The 16,332-nt window shown below is 31.3% G+C and overlaps 1 protein-coding gene across 10 annotated transcripts in view; it reads left to right on the top strand.

The window, feature by feature from the left end:
- The first annotated feature begins 6,830 nt into the window (after nucleotides 1–6,830).
- Nucleotides 6,831–16,332, top strand: part of LOC139495020 (voltage-dependent calcium channel subunit alpha-2/delta-2-like) — a 49,646-nt gene continuing 40,144 nt past the window's right edge. For all 10 annotated transcript variants that reach the window (XM_071283167.1, XM_071283177.1, XM_071283184.1 and 7 more), the window contains exons 1-6: nucleotides 6,831–6,957; nucleotides 11,403–11,496; nucleotides 11,913–12,029; nucleotides 13,131–13,190; nucleotides 15,148–15,283; nucleotides 15,745–15,876. In XM_071283167.1, coding sequence (XP_071139268.1) covers nucleotides 6,851–6,957; nucleotides 11,403–11,496; nucleotides 11,913–12,029; nucleotides 13,131–13,190; nucleotides 15,148–15,283; nucleotides 15,745–15,876 — 646 coding nt within the window. In that variant the 5' untranslated portion in view covers nucleotides 6,831–6,850. The remainder of the gene's footprint in view (nucleotides 6,958–11,402; nucleotides 11,497–11,912; nucleotides 12,030–13,130; nucleotides 13,191–15,147; nucleotides 15,284–15,744; nucleotides 15,877–16,332) is intronic.

Raw genomic sequence — 16,332 nt, forward strand, 5'->3', positions numbered from 1 at the left:
AGTATTGAAAACGTAAACCAATAACGGAACGAGACAAGTTTCCGGCGTTGTAAAAAAGGGGTCTTACTTGCATGAATTAGACTGCTTTCTTCGTAGCATTAAAAACTGTGATAAATGCTTTAGCCTAACCAGCTTAGTAATAAATAAACAGCTTATTTTAGATCCAAGTAGATTATTATGCGCATGTGGCTGTAGATGCAAATGTATGGACAACTGCTTCAAAGTAGAGTATATAAATAGAAAACTGTGCTATGCTTTACATACCAAAAGAAATGAACTTTTGAAAGCTCTACCGTCAAACAAACGAAAGGGCCATTGAATGTAGCCAACATTCACCCCACGAGCGTAGATTTTTGCTTTTCTTGAATACCGAAGACCCCTGTAAATATAGTCCTGTAAATATATATTGTGAACTTTTAAACCGATTCTGAAAAGAAGTGCTCCTTTAAAGGAGGGAATTCCTTATACACTAACAGATACAGATATGGCTATCAAATGATTAATACCAGAGACATATAATACAAATAAAAATGATAGATCGCCGTGCGTTTTATCAAGCTACAGTTTGTGATAAAATGACACATTTTGTATGGATTATACAGGAAACAAACATCATTATGTGAATAGAAGTCCTTAGAACTTAAACCAAACTGATAGAATTGTAAAATAAAATACGAGAAGAGATATCTCAATTTTTCCGGCTAAAATGCAAATGCACTATTTTAGAGTTATCTCCCCTTAAAATGTCCATTCAACTTGAAACATTAAAGATCATTAAAATTTAAGCTAAAATAACCTAAAGTTGTAAAATTAATTATTTGTAAGTTCTTATCTTAAAAATTTGTTCTTTTAAATGCAAATTTACGTTAGTTATCTGCATTTCTGCATCAAATTTTGCTAATTTGATTGAAAAATTTGACCTTAGATTCTCTGTTTTTACAATCAAAGATAGAGAAAGACACCCATACCATGTATAGCATCTATCTAAGGTAAGTGCATATGCTTATTCAATGGGCAACAATACATAATCATTCGTTTTTGTGTGTTTGTAGAAACAATCAGCGGAGACTCAGTAGTCTGTTGAGCCTCTTTTTATTTTGTTTTTGTTTTTTGTCTCGTTTGAATCTTATTAGGTCTTGTATACACGGTACGCACAGTGGAGAAGAGCGCCGTTGTTATTGGCGATGTTCCTGTAGAGAACCTTCTCATTGACTTGTGAATAAAAGGCATGTTAACAGTTATATAGACAACTGTGACAACTACAAGTTATAATTTGTTAAAGATATACAGTTTGAAAGACGTCTTCTGTTATGCGACTTGCGCTGCATACGTTAAGTTTAGCTACAATCTAAGTGTAAAATTGAGAATGGAAATGGAGAATGTGTCAAAGAGACAACAACCCGACCATAGAACCTGAGAACAGACAACAGCAGAAGGTCACCAACAGGTCTTCAATGCAGCGAGAAATTCCTGCACCCGGAGGCATCCTTCAGCTGGCCCCTAAACAAATATATATATTAGTTCAGTGATAATGAACGCCATACTAAACTCCAAATTGTACACAAGAAACTAAAATTAAAGACCGTTGAATACAAGACTAACAAAGGCCAGAGGCTCTTGACTTGGGACAGGCGCAAAAATGCGGCGGGGTTAAACATGTTTATGAGATATTTTATATACACCCGTATAAACCATTACTGAAATACAAATACAAAGTCTGAATAAGATTTGAAGTACTAGTATTCTAAATATAAAGTACCTAATTTTCCCTTTGTCAACAGCGCTGCGGGGATAAGAGTTTCAGTAACAATGTGTCTTTATTACAGTTTGTCAATATACTCGATTTCGGCAGTATCAATCCCTTTGTGCAAAATATCTATATTCTGTGTGTTGCGCAATAGTTGAGTATAAAGACGGACTGATGTCAATGAAAGAATCATCGTCATAAACTGAGCGTAAAACATGTAACTTTTGAATGATTAGATCGATATACAGTCGGAATAATAATCAAAGTAAAGGAATCATAAATATATACAATGATCAACCATGATAACCTTTAAAACGAAAACTTTTCGGGTCAAATAAGTATCCAACATAAAACTCTAAATAAACCGAAGTAAGTGACCACAGAAAAAAGTAATTATATGTATTTATCGATCTGCCTATTGAAATCTATTTTATAAATTAATAGAAAGTATTTTGGTCAAAGTTCCATATGTCTTTTTTCAATTTCTTTTTCTGAAAATAATATATGAAACTGACATATAATTAAACGTTTGATTTTTTTTTTTTTTTTATTGAAACCATAATTATTTAGTACGTTTATAAATATGTGTTTTAAGAGTCATTTACATTCCTATGTTCATCTGTTCTTGTCGACTGCAGGTCGTTTATTCATATGAGGCAGTCCGTACGGGGCGCCGAATGGGACTCTTGTGATTTTGTACTCGAAATTCAACTTTGTACGGACAAAAGTGAGTTTTGTTCAACAAAAAAGAGTTAAGTTAAACAAAATTTGAAGCCTACTACAAATTTAAAATTTTGTCATACAAAATTATCTTTCAGTGGACAAAAGTTACTTTTGTCATGACAAAATTCATTTTTGTAAAACAGACTTTACTTTTGTTACCTAATTTAAAAATTGGGCGACAAAAGTCAATTCTGCATGCAAATTTGTTTAGTTTGGATTTCTGTGAACTAATTTGCATACAAAATCTACTTTTGTGACACAAAATTGACTTTTGTGAGACAAATTGACTTTTGTGAGACAAAATTGACATTTGTGAGACAAAAGTAATTTTTGTCTCAGAAAAGTAATTTTTGTCTCACAAATGTCAATTTGTCTCACAAAAGTAAATTTTGTCTCACAAAAGTCAATATTGTGACACGAAATTCAATTTTGTGACGACGATATTCAATTTTGTGACGACAAAATTGACATTTGTGAGACAAAATTGACTTTTGTGAGACAAAATTGACTTTTGTGAGACAAAATTGACATTTGTGAGACAAAATTGAAATTGACTTTTGTGTGACAAAATTCAATTTTGTCAATTTTGTCTCACAAAAGTCAATTTTGTCTCACAAATTACCCCAGTCAGCTATAGAAATCCCCGAAATGAATCAAACGAGAAAGTTGACGACCTGGTTTATGTACAAAATAATGAACGAAAAACAAGTATGATATCCAAAAACAAATGAAAACCACTGATTAACTGATGTAAATGCAGGCTCCTGACTTGTGACAGACACAACCAGAATGTGGCAGGATATGATTGTGCTCCCACGAACATATCTAACCCCGCCACCGTATGATTCTTGATGTGCCTGTCCAAGTTAATGAAGTGCCTGTGGTTGTCGTTGGTTCATATCTGTTATATTGTTTTTCGTAAATTATTCTGTTAGAAATTAGGCCGTTAATTGATTCCGGCCATTTTTCATGTAGGGACCATTATAGTCGATTATACGGTATGTGTTTTTCTCATCGTTGAAGGTCGTACGGTTGCCTAAAATTGCTTTCATCCTATTTATTCCGAACTCAGATGGATAGCTGGCAATAATACCAAATATCCTTATTTTCATATTCAACACTTTAATAAAATTGAAACTTTTCGAGAAGAATGTAAAGAAGGTAGCACTATCGTTTAACTTCACGTTCCGTCGTATATATGATGTTCTCTCACTGATTAATTTAAAGTTTAGAAAGTATATTCGACGCATCTATATAAGCCATCGAACTTGAAGTAAGAGAAACTTGAGCCGGATACATGCAGTCAACTTTGGTCTTCATCGTAACTTATAATTAACGATGAAAGACGTTTAAACACAAAAGTTTACCACAGAAATGTTTATTTGAGCTCTCCATTTCTATGTAGCAGAATTGCAGCATCGCATGCATATGGAGTATATGTCTTCGTTTTCCTTTCACACCACGATTTCTTTATCATGAAAAGAGAGTTGCTGATAACAAGGATCCCATTGAACCTATAGTTCCACTGAGTTGTTAAATCATTTCGAATGTTGAATTTTAACTAACTTCATCAGGATTAGGTTGACCATTGTGCATATCTGTATCACAGACGACCACGAAGTTCATCGGTTCCAATTGTCGTAGCCACAACTCCGTCCTCATTTGTTCTCAATTGTGAAATCGCAAAGATTCGTATTCAGTACCATGATCAATGCGTTCGTGTATGGAACAGGATTGTCTTATTCTTCCAGAGAACCCGAGATGGTGTGTCAAGGTTTCGCCAATTTTTTTTATGACTACAAATAAATAATGTCTTGTTGGAGAAACTTGACGAACAGATTCAAATATAGTTAGCACTTCATATAGTTAGACCAGAGACATCTAATACAAGTTATATATTTGTTCTTTAGTAAGACACTGGTACTATACTTTACAAACAAACAAATGAAATGCTTTATTAGCGTTTCACCTCCTTAAATCATTTGATATTATATCAAATGATTTAAGGAGGTGAAACGCTAATAAAGCATTTCATTTGTATCAAATGATTTAAGGAGGTGAAACGCTAATAAAGCATTTCATTTGTTTGTTTGTAAAATACAATATAATATTAACAGATCATTTTATAAAAGAGCTATGTTAAGATGAGTAATGAGAAACTGTAAAAGTAAACACACATTAAAAACATTTATATTACATGTATAACATATAATGTTTAGCAAGTAATCATAACAAAACACTATATACGATTATAAATACAAAGAACTCATGACAGATTTTTACTGTGAAAAAGAGAACTCTGTTGTAATTATGAAATGAGACAATATCTGAAAAAGTCTAATTTCCATGTCCCTCACTTCACCAGCAATTATTTTTTTATTCAACCATCTTTTTCGAAAATTTTAAGTTTTAGTATAAACTAAATTCTATAATGCACCATGGCCTGCCAATTAAACACTCATTCTTTTATTTCTTCCAATAAAATATTGTGATTTAAATGTTCAACCCCCCCTAAAATCATGTTGTCCCCTGTGTTTTTTTGAAAACTAAATCATTCAAATAATATCCAAATTAATTAAAAAGGCGTCCGATTCTCACATATATGATATATTATGTAATCAACTTGCCCCTAATTTGTCTTTTTATATTATAACTATAGCATGTAATAAAATTTTGCAAATTTTAAGAGAAAAAAAAATTGTCCCCAGGGGTGATTTCCCTCCTGTTACCACTGGGTTTTTTTTACCTGTGGAAACGTTTACAAGAGCAAGAGTTATTTTCCCATTATGTATTGTGAAGAGCATCATTCCCTGAATGTATTAGTACAAAGAAATAGTTGGAAAGGCGGCCAGGTTTGAAAATTCAAGCCCATCCAAGGTAAGAATTTATAGAAAAATACTTATTGGTGTTCTATCCTGTTATAGCCTTTTTTTACACTTTCTGAGAATATTTTTAAGTGTGCACCACAACATTAAGTGTGTTTTTATATCATCTTTTTAAAAGTTATATGTCACAGGAAATACACTTACATTTAATGTGATAAAAAGGACAAAAACTATCGCGTAATTCCTTTCTGTTACGTTCTGTCATGTTACCTGATCAAAAGTAACAGCATAACCATCATCAGTAACAGGAAGGATGTTCAAGACAATTTCACTGAAGAATCGAACAGTTAATCTACTATATGCCAACCATTTCATTTAATATAAGTTATCACCACCATATCAAATAAATTTCAAAATAATATACAGTATATTGAATAAAAAAATAGGTTTTTTGCTTTTGATAACAGCAGAGAACATTGTGCAATTCTAGTATAGTAGATAGTAACAGAAAGGAATTTATTTTAGAATTTTTCATTACCTAGGCAGATTTTTCATCTTGCAAATACAGTTTCAAAGGATAAATGACATTGTTTGCTGTTATCTTCCAATTGTGACCAATCTAAAATGATTCATTTTTCTTAAACTTTAAAATAAAGCAGAAAAATCCTTTCTGTTACCAACTCTGTCCTGTTACCGTTGTCCTGTTACTCAAGATTCTTTCATGTTACCGACATATCTGACTATATTTAAGTATATTTGTAAACCTTTTGTATTGCAAATGCTAAAATCAATAATTGGCATTTGATAAACTATTGCAGGATATACTAGTAAACCACAAATAGTGTCTTAAACTTATTCCTTATTCCCATTAGAAACTTTTAAAAATTGATTCACTTTGGTAACAGGAAAGAACTGTATTTTTTTTGTACCATTTTTAAATTGCCATTGTTTCCTTATTAAACAATTATTTGAATTACAGACAACAGTTCCTAGATCCCCAATGTGTGTTCTTCGATTTGTGCTATTAAAATACCGGGTCTAAAGAAATTTTTTTGGTTTATTCTTATTGCCAAAAACTAGACTTTTTCAGATATTGTCTCAAATACAAATAAAAACTTTTCTAAAGTCAGTGTGCAAATCCTTTCATGAAATTTACTCGGGATTATTTTACAGTAAATCAAAAGTATATAAGTTTCTACGCTTTTAGTTAATCAAACATATGACATTACAGAAGATAAGGTCAAAACGAGAAGGGAAATATTTCTCAGTTAAAGACAGAGAAGCATTTCGGATCGTTTGATAAAAACGGAGTAGACATATTTTATGTCAATGATAATATTAATCTGTTAAATTAATACTCATGTCCAGTCTAGTAAAAATCTTTGAGGATAAAATTGACCAATAAATTTCGAAATAATGCAATCAAACTGTTTCCGTCGCCTTAATTAGTAACCTAATTAGTAAATTAGCGATAACGATCTGTGTATTCCTTATTTGACATTTTACGCGAAAATAGGTAAATAAAATCCAAAACGAGGTTTGTATACAGAGATCAATGGCGGACATGGGAGATTCAGGTGCCCGCATCGGAATTACAATTGTGCTTTTCTGTATATTAGTAATCGAAGTAGGATCCAGTTTTCAACTTCAAAATGTTAAAATGTAAGTCATTGCAAAAGTCGCCTTTAAAGCACCAATAATATTGATTTAAAACACAAAATTTTCGACACTCAGCATCAGCAGCCAACAAAAAAGGGGGGAGTGGAACTACACTCTCCCATTAATCTATGAGTTTAGAAATACAATCTTCTTTTATTTATATGTCTTCAGTTGAAAAGCTTTCATATTAAACTTCCTAACCTCGCTTTTTCAAAACATAATAACATTAGCCTCTGACTGATTAAAATTATCTCAGTTTCGTATACATGTAATATTCAACATGTACATGTATGATGTGGGCAGTATATGATAGAAGAGCATGCACACTGATCACATAATAATATGTACGCTTTATAGATACTGAGTCAAGTGGTTTTCTAAAAAGACAGCAAAATCTCTCTTGACCTTAGATTCCTTTATAAGGCGATTAATACCCACAGACACTTGTTTCTATCCAGGTCATTCATTAGGAGGCGGTACCCGGTACTTTTACCCTCCTATGCTATTGACAAGTACCGCCTAAATGTAGGAATTTTTATATAAGATATTCATGGAATAAATTGAAAAGTACCACCTAGAAACGTGGAAAGTACCAGTCAACATGAAAGATAATGAAACCCCTGTCTATCCATGGAAGAATTCTTTTTATACGTATAGTCAACCTTCCCATGGATAGAAACAAGTGCCTGTGTTAATATTCCTGTAGATATGAGGAATCAATATATTCTTTAAAATTTGTTGATTCACAATTTCACATACATGTTCTTGTGTTAATGGCTACAACTATAGTCGCCATCAGCTGGAATTCGTAGCGGTTATCGGTAAAAATAATCTAAACTATCAATCGTGTCCACTCAAGATATAGTTTTTTCACATTCCATTCATAAATCGCAAAAAGAAAAACCACTACTGACCTGCATTTTAAGTGATCGCACTGTAATAATCCTGACCTTCACATTTTCCAGAATGTTTTCCATTGTAATTCCACCATCTTCGTTTCTATGAGGATCATTTGTTTACATGTGACATTCGTCATTTACGCAGTTTCCTGAAATGTTCTTTTCATTGATGTTAAAATTATCTCATACATGTAATGGATGTGATAAGGTTTCCCGCGCTTTATTCAAATTTTATGAAATTGAACTCCACGGAAACACTTCCGGTTAAAACAATGGCGGATTCCACCATTCAAAATCGTCTATGAAAATGTGAAGGTCAGGATTATTACAGTGCGATCACTTAAAATGTAGGTCAGTAGTGGTTTTTCTTTTTGCGATTTATGAATGGAATGTTAAAAACTATATCTCGAGTGAACGTGATTGATAGTTTAGATTATTTTTACCGATAACCGCTACGAAATTTCAGCTGACGGCGACTATACATATATACATGAACATGTAACTTGATAGAGTTCTGTACATCATGTACTACATGTACATGTATATGAGTCTTAGCACTTGGCAATAAAATTTTAAGAAAAATGATTATATAACATTTAGTTCCTACATGTACCCATAACCTGTTGACCACCAAGTAATCAACTGGTGTTATGAGTGCCAATGAGACAACTCTCCATCCAAGTAACAATTTATAAATGTAAACCATTATAGGTCAAGGTACATTTGTATGGCCTCCAACACAGAGCCTTAGCTCACACTAAACAGCAAGCTATAAAAATTAAAGGGCCCCAAAATTACTAGTGTAAAACCATTTGAACGAGAAAACCAACTTTCATCATGTACATGTACCATGAAGTTTATCTTTTCAATAATATTAATACGTTTCACTTCTCCTTTCTTGTTTCACTTCTCCTTTCTTCACATCGCATGTAAATTTACAACAGCCCATTGGCAAAACTAGCAGACTAGTTTATTCCAACCAAATAGTATGTGTAAACTTTTTTTTTGTCTTTAACCTCACAGAAAAATTAATTTCTTTGAATTAGTGTTGTTTCTCGTGGTTATCTGGTTAATAACAACCTTTACCTAACAGAGCAATGTTAGAACAAAAACATACATGTAATGGGCAATTAATTAAATTTAATTAAATAACCATGTCTTTTATCCTGGCATCACAAGCTAGAAATAAGTGATTGGCCAAAGACGTCATTATCTATGATCAATTAAATCATTAACCCATCCAGAATGATGAATATAATTTTACATTGTAATGGATGATTAACATATAAACATTAATTTAATATAAATCTACAGAAAATAAGTGTTGAAAATTTTTAAAACCAAAAATGCTTATAAAGTCCATACTGGCATGACTGGTTGAATTCATTGGGGAAAAAAATTGTAACTGTTTAAAAAAGTCTTTTGAAACTCCAGTTATTTCTAATCATGTGTGATGGTTTGCGCTATTTTCATGGAAAAACCTGTTTTCCATCATAAAGAAGTCAAACTCATAAAGAAACATTTGAGTTGAATATCTTTATATTTACTGGAAGTTCATATTGCGCACAAAATAAATATGTGAGAATTGTGGAAAATCTGTACTTCATAGTTATTACTAGAATACGACTAGAACGTTTCAAATTTATTAACATAACTTAGATACAAAAAATGTATTGTTGGAGCTGCGCTTACAGGATTGATCTGTCTTTTAACTGAATTCAGGAACACTATATATTATTAATGAGGTTGTAAATGATGACTGCCAAGTTTCATGATATTTGAAATCAACTATTGTGTTTTGTCACTTTTCATTACCTACATTTAATCATATCAATAAGTTATATACACGTACAGACGATTGTATTTTAATGCAGAGGGACGTGTCGATGAGCTGGTCAAAGCATGGTGGCAAAATTAGTGCATACTAAGCAGAAACGTAATTCTAAAATAGCCTCAGGACAGTAGGAAAAAAAGATGAAATGACATTTTATTCATAGACACTAAAATTGTGGAAATTTAATCCTTGTTGACTTACGATTAGGAAATGAAAAGTGCTTGTATTTCTGGTTTATTGTCATCAGGTACTCAGTTTAAACTTTAAAGATTTTTTTTGTCATGGTAATGAACTGTTAAAAAGATTTATTGTCAGTCTTTATTTTTACATGTTGTTAGTTAATACATTTCAAATTTTGAATAATATTGTCGATTTTCAAGTAAGAACAAAATTAGTAAAAGTGAGAACAAATATTTCATAATCTCTTAGTTTGATTTGGTTGAAACCACAACACAATTACTGTTTTGTTTGGCCTTAAATACAGAGAACTTGTTTAACAGGAAAAACTTGAATATTGGAATTATTGTTATTTTATAATGCTTTAAATTATTTATAAATACATGCAATTGCATTTCATTATCCATCCAACTGTAGAGATTTTATATGTGATAAAAACCTCATCAAATATTGTATAATAGGAAGGTTATCTAAAAAGTTTTCATTTATACCAGATTAAAAAAAGACATATGTAGAGTAAATATGTTAATCATACACCACCCATCAACATTCATGCAGTAACTACTAAAATCCAGAACAGGCAGATCTTTATCATGTTTATTGGTAAACATTTTTACCCTGTAGATGACTGGGGTATTGGTAAATGTATGTACAATGTAACCTGTGTGTTTTAATCTTCAGTCTGGCAGTAATCCCCAGGGATAACCATTTAGGGGTTTTCCATTTGTAAAAAACAAATTTGGAGACAACACAATTAGCTACAATGTCTGATTGGACAGTTTTTTTTCTCTCAAACTAAATAGAAATATATATGTACATTGTACAACAGAATCTTTCATAAACACTCTCAGATCAATGATTAGTATAAGCCATCACTTTAAATATATTTTAATAATTTGTGGTGTATAGCTACAAGAGTAAATTTATTTGAAATATACAAGTACAATGTAATTAAAATATTATGATGAGGAAAGTAGAGTAGAGTACATGTACATGTATAAATCCGTCTCCCTTACTCTTTTTGATATGCATGGTGCAACCATAAATATTGTTAACACTGGTTGGCAATGTAATGGCATAGTAAGCTAGGACTGTACAGTTTATTACCTAAAATGACTTTTATAAGGATTTATGCAAAAGTTGCTCCTAGTAATTCTTATGCACTCAATGTAGTGATGGTACATCTGTCCATCTGTCAGTCCCTAAATTGATTTCTGTTCTCTGACTTTAGTTTGACTCAACCAAATGTTATGAAACTTATACATTGTTATACACAATGCTTAATTTCACGAAACACTGATGAAGTACAAATTAATGTTGGGTCACTTCTACAGTTCTTGAGTTTTGTCCCGTTAAAATGTCTATATGCGAGCAGACGGCATCTGGACACATTCCCCATTTATTCACATATGTAGATAAGGTATTACATGTACCATCAATAAATTCATATTCTGAAGTTTTATTTATAAAGGTCAACTCTTCAATCAAATAAAATATTTGTCGCCCTCTTTTAAGTTATTGTTTTCTTTTTTTCCCAGGAGCCAAGCCAAAGAATGGTCAGAGAAAATCAGTATGAAGTTGAATACATCTTCCATGGGGGAATCAATGGGTTTTTCAAATTTCATTGAAGTTGTAAGTACATGTATTGTTAGATATAATTTCCATACAATAGTGTTGTACATGCTGTATGCTTTACAGAAAAATACATTGAGAGTGTAGGTAAAGGTAATATCTTTGGTTAGCTTGCTTGCTAGCTGGACCCTAAAGTCATTAATTAGTTAGGTGTACTACCATCCTTTCAGAGTAGTCTTGTTCTACTCTAACCTTTCAGATTTACATGTACATGTAGGTCAATTTTTTTCAGATCAGTTAATGCAATGATTCATATATATTCTCTATGGTTGATTTTATGTTGAAATATGCAATTAAATATTTTGTCCTGTCATGTTCAATATAGTGATTTTGCTTTTATTAATCGATACACATTCTTGGTTTAACATCATGTTGTGAATAAATAATTTAACATAACTTTATTTTGTTCCAAATAGCAATACAATAAGGCAGAAAGTTACATAACGTTTGAAAAGAATAATGGAGTTGAACTAGTGAAAGAGATGGCCACACAACTAGAAAAAATGCTTGGGAAGAAGATGGCAGCACTGAAGGTTTGTAATATGGTTTTAAACTCTGAAGATGGTGGCAGAGTTAACAAAAAGTCATTACCTAATAAAATAAAAAATAAATAAAAATAGAAATATAAACAAATGGAAGCATGTGGTGTTACAAAGCATACTGTCATACTTGGGAGTAGTAAAGTGCAAAGGATAGTTACCGCAAAGGCAAACATTTTGGAAATGAAGAAATCAAGAAGAAAAACCAAATTGACTACTTGAACCCTGAATAAGTCTCCTGCTCTTGTTTTTATATGACTGTTATTGTAGCTATAGCGATTGCTAAAATTTAGCTATCCCTATGGTGTCCCCATGGTTACAGCTAAGAGTGACGCGAAATTCACCATCTCTTAGGTAACGATTAGAATCTCGTATTTTCATACAAACAACATGTTATTTCTTTGTACTATCAAAATTATTCAGCTTCCATTAAGTAAACCTCAAATAAATTTATTTCATTGAAAACTATAACCAAATATAGAATAAAAACTTATAAGATAATAATTATAATACCATGATTTTAAAGCACACCTGTGCAATGGATTAAATGTACGTAGGTAAATTATCTGGCTAATCCGATTTTGTTGTCACGCAATGTTAATTTTTGGTACATCTGATGGGCAATAAACCAATTATCAGCCACGCGGTGTTGGGAGAGAATCTTTGGAGGAATTTAGGAGTGAAATCCGCGCTACTCTGTGTGGCTCTGAAAAACACGGAAATTGATCCGTTTGAATGGTACTGTATAATGTATTTCAAATGTAAATTAAGAAGTTAATGATTGCATTTATTATTGCTCTTTTTCATGATCATGATTGGAAAAAAATGAGTTTTATTGTTGCAATTTTGAAAAAAATTTCATACATGTTAATGTTTCAGTTATCAGATTGCAAGATACTCACTCAATGCATTAGTCGTACAACTAAAAGCTCGCAATAATTTCTGTATTTACAGTATGTTATTTAAACAAGTTGCATCTTTGACAAAACACAATTTAAATGGAACAGGATATTATGTTCTTAAGTTTTGAGGCCTCATTTATTGTGATGGAAAATTTAGTGTGACATGAACCTTTAAATATATATATCTTTACAGGATTTAGTTAATGCAGCTGAAACAGCAGTGAGAGATCACAAATGGAGGGAGGATATGAGAGTAAGTAAAAGATAGGCCATATGTTTTGCAGTTATTACTTACCTCTACTAGCTATAAAGGTCATTGTTTTTTCAGTTTTATCCCTGTGGAATTTGTGTCTTTTTAAACTTCCTACTAAACATCCGATGGGCATTTTACTTACATTCAATTGCATAATGCTCCTGTTTCAATATTTTGATATGATTAATTTTTGGGGTTTCCTATAGCCAAACAAGGACACCACCATATCTGCAAACATGTGAAATAGAGGTAGAAATTTTGTATCAGTAACATTTAAACAATATATACAGATATACTGACTAGTGTATTAATGTTTTTGATCTTCTCAAAAACATTTTATAAGTTAAATTATTTACTGTGCTTATCCAATGACCTTTGAGATAGTGAATTACCTATTGCCTGACAGGTTTAAAAAATTGCCAATACAATTTGTCCATTTAAATTGTACAATAGGTATTGTGAGAGCTATTATCAACAGGTGGTCATTTTACCTGGTTTGTTTTTGACAGAGCTAATTTAAATGAATGATAGCTAGCTTGCTTTCCTCATGTCCAATGTCCTGAATGGACTATTCTATTTAGGTATGGGACATTTTAGTTCAATTCACTATTTTTCTTATAAAGATATTTATTGTAAATTTATTTACCATGTTTACTTTGCTTACAATCACAAATGAATCATTGCTGGTAAATCCCACTTTCATAATGAAGAATAAAGCACTTAAATTTCTTTTCACTTTAAAGCCATTTGTACTTTTTTTGATATATTGAAAATAAATTTTTAACAGTAATTCCAATTGAAGTAGATCCGGAATATTAGATGAAACTTAGCATCACTACTATTCCATTTCAGGAATCGTAATATAACATGAAAATATATCCCATTAGAGAACACCAAGCCACACATAATTCATCTTGTAGAATTATTCACAATTAGATGGTCTATCCAAAAAAAATGCATTTCACAAACACTTAATTCCATATCAGGAATCAGAAACTTAAAATACATCCCACATTAAAAACACCATGAAGCAAACATATATCTACTTTTTTACAAACTAAATTCACTGATTGAAATTCCCATCTTGACTATTTAGAGACACAAAAAGAAATGGCTTAAAATGTCCCATATCTAAATAGAATAGTCTATTCAGGACATTGGTCATGATACATGAGGAAAGCAAGCTACCTATCATTCATTTAAATTTTACCTTTTAGGAATATTGAAGATTTTTTACTGGGTAGTAAAATGACCACCTGTTGATGAGCTCTCACAATACCTATTGTACAATTTAAATGGACAAATTGTGTTGACAATTTTTTAAACTGGTCAGGCAATAGGTATTTAAATACCCCAAAGGTGATTGGATACTGACAGTAATTGAACTCATTCATTAATTTATAAGAGTAATGCAAAATAATCCATATGTAAAGCATGTTTTGACAATACAAATGTACAAGCTACATCATAAAATGTATTGCCTTATTTTGCCTACTAATTATTTTAACAAGTGAAATATTGGCATGATTTTACCATAAACGGAAGAATAAAATAAATATATATCAAGCTTGTATCTAGATCTTCCCTTACATGAATTCATCAAGAAAGTGGTTGGAGTGGGTGGGAGTGGATCCTTACTTATAATTTGGTGTACCGGTATACTATATCCCAGATAAAAGCCTTTCACATTTGAGAATCCGGAGACTCAGAAAGATGTGTCCAATTTTTTGAAATTTTAAGATGACAGGCTTCATTATTAATTTTAGTTTATTGAATACTAGTAGTATACTTGAAACTTTAATTCTAATGTTTTAGTTCAGGTATTGGTATATTTTTAATCTTACAATTTAATAAATATTATATTTGTCACTTAAATTGTAACGTTTTAGTTAAGCAAATAGTATATTAGTAACTTGAATTCTAATTTTTTAGTTTAATTTGAAAATTCTAATTTTAGATTGGTGATGTTCAATATTGGGATGCCAAGAACCACAGTCAACTTCATGATATACTTTCATACAATGAAAGATTCCTACAATCTATTAATGAATCTGTATCAACTGTCCACATTCCTGTAGAAATTTACAATGGAAGTAAGTTTACAATATCTTGTAGTAAGGGCTGTTTCACCCAAGAGCTGTCAGCATGTTTTTTTCTATAAAAAGGCTTAGAATCATAATTGTTTCGCACACGGACACAACAAAAACCAAATGGAAATATGCAACAGCATTTCTTTATCATGGACAGTGAAACACATAATTTTTTGTGTTGTCTGATTTACTACTGAAACACTTGGAATATTGTGAAACTTGGACATAAGGTTCTTAAAAAATTGCACCTGAAAAAAAAAAAGATCCCAATAAAACAAAAAAAATCAATATTTTACTGGCAAATGGATATATATAGTTTTTGACAGTGAACAGGACATTTTTACTGATTTTTTTTATGATTACATGTAAAAGTGGTGAAACATATATTATTGAATTCACATTAATTATAGATGAATAAAGTGTTGTGTTTACATCTGATGTGTGTTTTTTTTTTTTTTATATAGATATTGACATATTAAATGGTCTTAAGTGGTCCAATGACTTAGACCAGGCATTCATGAAGAACTACGAAAATGATCCTGACATCCTGTGGCAGTACTTTGGTAGTCAGACAGGCTTTATGAGAACATTTCCAGGTAAAATGCCTTGCCTAATATTCATATGGGTTATACACTTGTACGAGTTATTTAAAAGGAGATTCTTTAACAAATGAAATTATATTGGGTAGAAGACAGTCATCTTTGGTATTTTTTGTCAGCCTCTTTTTCTTTCTTAGCTTTCTGTTAATGTTTCTTCAATTTAATAAAAAAAATCTTTTATAAGTGGAGTGAAGTAAACATTGCAAATTTATTGTTTATGGTTTCATTTTACTAATTTTAAGTACAACATTATGCCAAAGTGAATTTATTGTACTATTTATTTGAAAATTTACTGGTATGTTTCTGTAATTTATAAAAGAGAAAAGTTTGCTGATTTATAGTAATAATATCATTTCAACATCAATATGCAACATTAGTTTGGTTTAATCAGAAGGTTAAATTCAGTCTTCTTTTATTATTAATTAAACAAAAACACTGTTAAAAAGTAAACTA

The sequence above is a fragment of the Mytilus edulis genome, chromosome 1 (assembly GCF_963676685.1).
Source record: "Mytilus edulis chromosome 1, xbMytEdul2.2, whole genome shotgun sequence".
Classification (NCBI taxonomy): domain Eukaryota; kingdom Metazoa; phylum Mollusca; class Bivalvia; order Mytilida; family Mytilidae; genus Mytilus; species Mytilus edulis.